Below are 6,000 nucleotides of genomic sequence, written 5' to 3'. Positions count from 1 at the left end.
CCAAATGCCCCGCGGGGAATGAAGAAAGCTGCTACCCACAATGCTACTAGCATAAGAAATTTCAGGCCCCAAAACCTTTTAACAAGCAAAACAAATTCAACATAGCTGATGACATCTGACCAAATAATAACATTGTTTATGTGTGACAATGATCATAACTGAAGGAAGGGTCCTCTACTGATTGGGGACACCTACATCTACCTAATATGAGTCACAAACTATGGATGAATGAATGCAGACTTTCAATACATTTATCTTATATCTAGAGGAGTTTAAAGAGGTGAAGAGGGAGGGGTGCAAAACGACGATGGACAGTTTCTGGCTTGAAAAAACAGGACATGGGTGTCAGAGCATAGGTGCTTTCATTTCCTACTCAAAAGAAAGGGGAGGGAGGTTGATTTTCTATCATCAACTGTTCAGGGGTTACATTGATTTTTTTTTAGCAAAAACTGAGGGGGAGCTACATTCTAACATCTAACCATAATCAAACACTAGCCATTACAATTTGCATTATTGGCACTTGATCGATAGCAACAGAACTTGTCAGGTGGAAAAATCTAACAAGCCAGCAGCAAATCTAAAGAGTTACAATGGTTTATGGGTCTCTGGACAGGTTGGCTCCAGAATATCTAAGTTCTAAATTCGAGAGGCAAGAAACCGCACATAACCTAAGGGACTCTGAGAAAAAACTAAATGTTCCATTGCCACGTACAAACTATTATAAAAATAGCTTTAGCTATAGCGGTGCCATTCTTTGGAGCAGTCTTCTTTGTGACTTAAGACGGGGATCTACCTGAATTTAAGTGAAATTTTAAGAAGTTTAAAGACAGCTGAATGCCCCCCAAAAGGGCACCCCAGGTTGGTGGACAACTGTTTGGTGTGTGCCTACATATTCCTAACTTCAAATTCTAATTTTAAAACAATACCAAATCTTCTAATTTTTCTATTTCCATAAATTTTACTAATCCTTTGAGAAGAACTATTTATCCCCAAATATACCCAAAAATCACCAAAAAATTTACAAAACAGCCCAAAACATAGATATGTGGGATGAGCTAAGAGATTTTTGACTGCTTGAAACATGAACAACATATTTGCGTCAAAACCATAATATCCAGCCAAAATACAGCCTTCATGTTAACCCTTGCCTTAAGGGAAGCAGAGTCCCTGAGGCAGTTAAAACACCTACTCAAAGGAGATGTATAAGGCAAATATATTTGTAGTTTTAGCTGATGAATTTTTTACCGAATTTTTTAAAACTCTGACATCCATAATAAAACAACTAGATACTATAATCTAAATTTAAGCTGTCCTCGTTACAACAGATGCACGGAAGGTGGCCAGATGTTCACCATAACAGCAATCCAAGAATGGAACAAGCTTAATGTCGATCTTAAGTGTAGTCTAAGCACATTAAGCATTTTAAAGGATCACTTTTTAAATCAATTTTAAAAAATCAATTTACTACTCAATCATTTATTAATATCTAGCAGTTTTACATTTTACTACTTAGATATTGTAAATTAGTCATATTTGTAGGTTGTACATAGTGATTTTAATTAATTTCCTTTTTGTGTTTATTTCGAGGGCCAATAGTTTATCAGTTTTGTTACTGTTAAATGTTACCCTCTCCAATAAAGCCTACTACTACTACTACTACTGCAGTACTTTGTTGAAAGAAAGATTATGTATGCATGTATGTATACTCACCCATTATTCAGTCCTCCTCTGCAGTCCTTGCTGGAGCTGACCCCAAGGTTTAAGATTGTAAACAAAAAGAAGAATGCTGCCATTCCAAAACATATTCTGTAAACTGCCAGGTACCCGACCAACAGATCACAGTTAGTACCTGCATTGGCTGCCTGACAGGCTTCATCGAAGAATGGAACCTAAAGTTATGGCAATAGAAAGAATGTGAACAAAAAAAAATTAGAAATAAAAAATGTGCCAAGGACAAATTTTCGTAGAGTAAAACTAACTTTATAGGAAAATTAATATGGCACACAATCAAAACCTTGATAAACAGTCTGACCTACATTATTTTCAAAGAGAGAGTATCATTATACCATTTGAATGAACAACATTGCATTTGTACAAAAATTACTGGAGATATCTTTTTTCGAAAGATCTAATTGTGACACTTCAGACAATGAACATTATGCAAGTGACTTGCTGATGTGCACTCAAACACAGAACACTTCCTAGCAGGCTTCATATGAATGGAGCTTTCAGTACGGGGGTTACTGAAATACTCAGTGATTACTAAGTACACTTTAAAACAAAGGAAAGATGATCAATGTTGAAGATGAAAAAATTGAAGAACCTCTCAGCTCCAGGTTATATTTACCATAAATGTGTAGGATCCTGCAGCTAGCTTAAAACACATGACAGTATGTATATACATGTACCTTTTCTACCATGGCATCTTGTATCCCTGATGATAACATCACACAAGAGATTATGGTGCCCAGCAGAAGAAACAGTGTATAGACAATCCTGGTAGATGTGGAACTGCGACATGATGGACAGCATGCACAGCAACAGCTAGCAGCTGCCGGGCAGCAGCAACAGGCAAACTAAATGAAAGACAAAAATGAATATAAAGTTACTGAGGTAGTTGTCTTTTCTTTTTGCAAGTTTGTAAACTTAAGAAAAAAAAAAAGAACAAGAATCATAGAGACCAACATTTCTCAATACAGACTAGATTAAACAAGGCAGCTCAACAGACTACCCCCAGGGGCAATGGCATCGGACATTTTGAATTTCAGTTGGTCCAATTCCCATCCTCTAGGACAAAAACAGTGTTCAAATGCTCCGTATTAGGATCATGCTGCATGATCAAATATGCCCCAACCCCCAGCATATACATGCGAAAAAGAAGTAGTGGAGGAAAAAAACTCACCCCTGAATGATGACCACATTTAGCTTGCACTGTGCCAAGAATAGTTTATTTTTTTATACATTATTAATTTAAACTATGGACTGAAGTGAAATTATTCACCTCAATATCATCCAATGATGTCAAGTTCCTGCCCCCAGGGTGCATCGGCTGGTCAAATGCCCAGGGTATGCCCGGGGGATGTTGATGATTTTATTTGACGACTACATTGCCCGTATACATGAACACTATACTTCTGGGTGGTGAAATGTACTGTGAGAGTGAAAGTATCAGGAGTGTTCTACAAATCCTACAAATTTAAACGAATGGGGTGTCTTGTATTCTTAAATGAGATTGAGACACGTAAGGCCTATTGCTTGTTTAAAGCCTGAATTTTCTATTTGAAAAAGCTAAATCAAGTACGCAAAGGTTTGAGCCCCTACAGGCTTAAGCTTAATTATAAAGCTTTAACTAGCGTGCTTCAACTGCAGGTGCTAAAACGTATTGACTTTGAACACTTACGCAAGCCTTTGCATGATAATTCTAACACGTCAAAAAAGTTATAGCTTCAAAATAAGCTCAACACAGGTAACACAGATACAGTATCGACAAGAAGACACTCTGAGAGGACATTAGCTAGAGCGAACATTTGCAGAGTTTCCCGAAGTCATCGATGAAGATCAAGAAATGGGTTAGCTTGTAAACAGGAAAGTTCCTCTTACCGACGCAAGTGTACAGACAATCGAACCCATTTTCTGTGAGACACAGCCTCAGTTGTTTCTGAAATGAAGTAAACAATTCACAGGCGAATATTTTTATGACAACAATTCTAAGTTAAGCACAACAAAACTTTTCCGTCTTCGCTAACCTCGTTCCCAGGGTCCTCTCTGTACCTCGAGAAAGACGAGAGAGGTAGAGAGAGGACCCTGGGAACGAGGTTGCCCCTTCGCACGAGCGAATAGTGACTCGTCACAGATGGGATTCGTCACCCCGATCAATACCGATTACGAATCGATTGTTACCCAAAGACAATGTTCGTAGATGCTGGACTGGACTTCAAGATATCGAGATAGGGAATCGATGAGTGTGTTTTTACAAATAAGCATTTTCCTCTGAGGTAAAGATTCGTAGTAATAGCCCAGCAGAACAAGTCTTAATTTTTTATGGCAAGTCGGAAATAAATTGAAGTCACTGGTGACACCACGGTATAGAGTGGAGTAGCGTTGCGTTGCGTGGCAGAGAATGAGTCAGTCAGTACAGCGGGCGGTGTGAAGTGTGATTCAACCAAATTCGAACTGACCACAGGTAGGTGAGATTTTCTAACTTCTCTCTCACAATCACCCCAAAAAGTTTTCCCTGATCAGCACCTTAACTCTCCTTAACCCGCGAATTCGCAACCGTCGACTCGTCGTAGGTCATCACGCAACGGTCGGGAGGGAGCGTTGCGTGACGACCCCAAACAACAGCTACTTCTAAGTACTCCTAAAGGATGTGCGATGAGCTCCGCTTATGAAACGCAGTGTTCGTCTTGAAAAATATTCGAAAAGTTTTACCCAGAGAAAGGGAAGAAAAGAAAATATTATTTCCAGGCGTTTCAGGAGCGGGGCAGAAGACTCCTGAAATTTTCGTATAGGCATCATCCAACAAAAAATGACGTCACATCCGGTTTAAACTGCGCTTCGTGGCTCGTTTCACAAAGCGAGAAAATGGCGTTTCAATTACTCATGATTTCCCTCTATTTGTAACCCATCAGTTTCGTTTCATTTTATATTGAGTATGGAACGATGTTGCAGACACATTACTTCGACTTTTGAAGCAAAAATTTCGGGAAAAGAGAAAAGTTTATTCTTGTTTTGAAGCAAAATATCGGAGAGCCTTCCGTCATCGTCGGACCAATTTTACACATTTTCAAAACTGGTGTTGTTCCGACTTTTGGTTCTTGTTGTTCGTGATTTAGAGATAACAATAAGTGCAATAGCCTATAATGTTAACAACAACCTGGATGAAGTATTGCTGGCCATAGTTTGCACTGTGTACTACGGGAACATAATTAACAGAAGCCGTTTAGCTCCGAAAGTCGCTGTCACTAGAGCTTTTGTTGCTCTTGGCTCACGTGTATTGGTAGAAGAGACAAGCTGGATCGCATGCTGAAGGTCAGTATCCCACATTCCTACATCTCTCGTTGAAGATTGTTGTTTTCAGTAAGATACAGTACATATGTATCGGTAGTTTGGGGTCATCAGTCTCTTTCTCTTCGGTGAGTGCTTTTAAAACGCCCAGTAAAAACTTGATTCACGGCATGGAAGCTTATGCCTCGCTGGATCGAAATTCGAGCAAGATTTTTAAGTTCTAGTCCTCTTTGAAAGTAATTAAATCAATTATTCAAATCCAAGCCATCAGAGGGAATCTGCCATTGAAGCTGCCCTAAGTTAAGGTCCTGTTTATGGACCTTCCCCTTTGAAAATCGTGGGGGTGTTCTTTGAGGCAACACAGGTCCCATTTGTATGGTCTCGGGTACCCGGGATAACCCTCCCCCTGAGGCAACTTTATCAAGTGTTTGTATGAGAAAATGTAGCCCCAGTAGGCCGAGTAAAAGTTGACCCTGCATGATTATTCATAACTCTTATTGAATAATCAAATGTGCAACTATCCCTCTTTGTTTAAGTTTCCCTCACTCATTTGATCAGAGTGGGTTTTGCTGAGTTAATTTTCTCTTCTTTGATACAAATTGCTGCTTTAAATCTTAAATCTAGGCATTACGTGACACTCACCATGCCGAGAGTTGTTCCAGTTAGGTGAGCCAAAGTGTTTATGTATACTCAAAGAAAAGTTGTTGGTTACTTTAGCTGCCAAGGCGAGTCAACTTGCCCACCTGAATTGTCTCGCCCCCAAGTCTGGTTCGTCATCCTCGTGTAAACGGTTGGTTGAATTTTGCAAAGAAATAAGTGAAAAGATAGCTCCGCCAGGGTAACTCGGGGAAAGGGTTGTCTCTGGTACACAAGAGCTATTCTATTTTATTTCCATTTTCCCTCTTCCTCTTCCAACTGATTATGCAAAATATACTGTCCAAACTCTTTATGGGTACTGATGTTTGAGAGTGTCATCTTTATCACTACTGTGGA

General features: G+C 39.4%; 2 protein-coding genes across 2 annotated transcripts in view; one reads left to right on the top strand and one right to left on the bottom strand.

Annotated features, from left to right (window-relative positions):
• The window catches only part of LOC110043953 (putative serine incorporator), an 18,615-nt gene extending 14,866 nt beyond the window's left edge, over positions 1–3,749 (bottom strand). Inside the window, exons 1-4 of the mRNA XM_020749458.2 lie at positions 3,601–3,749; positions 2,409–2,576; positions 1,711–1,889; positions 1–75 (exon numbers count right to left, since the gene is read on the bottom strand). The exon at positions 1–75 is cut by the window's left edge and continues 5 nt beyond it. Coding sequence (XP_020605117.2) covers positions 1–75; positions 1,711–1,889; positions 2,409–2,576; positions 3,601–3,630 — 452 coding nt within the window. The 5' untranslated portion in view covers positions 3,631–3,749. The remainder of the gene's footprint in view (positions 76–1,710; positions 1,890–2,408; positions 2,577–3,600) is intronic.
• Positions 3,750–3,856: 107 nt separating this feature from the next.
• The window catches only part of LOC110043951 (N-alpha-acetyltransferase 35, NatC auxiliary subunit-like), a 37,487-nt gene continuing 35,343 nt past the window's right edge, over positions 3,857–6,000 (top strand). The window contains exon 1 of the mRNA XM_020749456.2: positions 3,857–4,183. The gene's annotated coding sequence lies outside the window, so the exon portion shown is untranslated. The remainder of the gene's footprint in view (positions 4,184–6,000) is intronic.

The sequence above is a fragment of the Orbicella faveolata genome, unplaced genomic scaffold (genome assembly GCF_042242905.1).
Source record: "Orbicella faveolata isolate gen_17 unplaced genomic scaffold, um_ofav_v1 contig_26, whole genome shotgun sequence".
NCBI classification, from domain to species: domain Eukaryota; kingdom Metazoa; phylum Cnidaria; class Anthozoa; order Scleractinia; family Merulinidae; genus Orbicella; species Orbicella faveolata.
The sequence above is the reverse complement of the archived record's forward strand: the minus strand, read 5'-3'. Positions and strand labels throughout refer to the sequence as shown.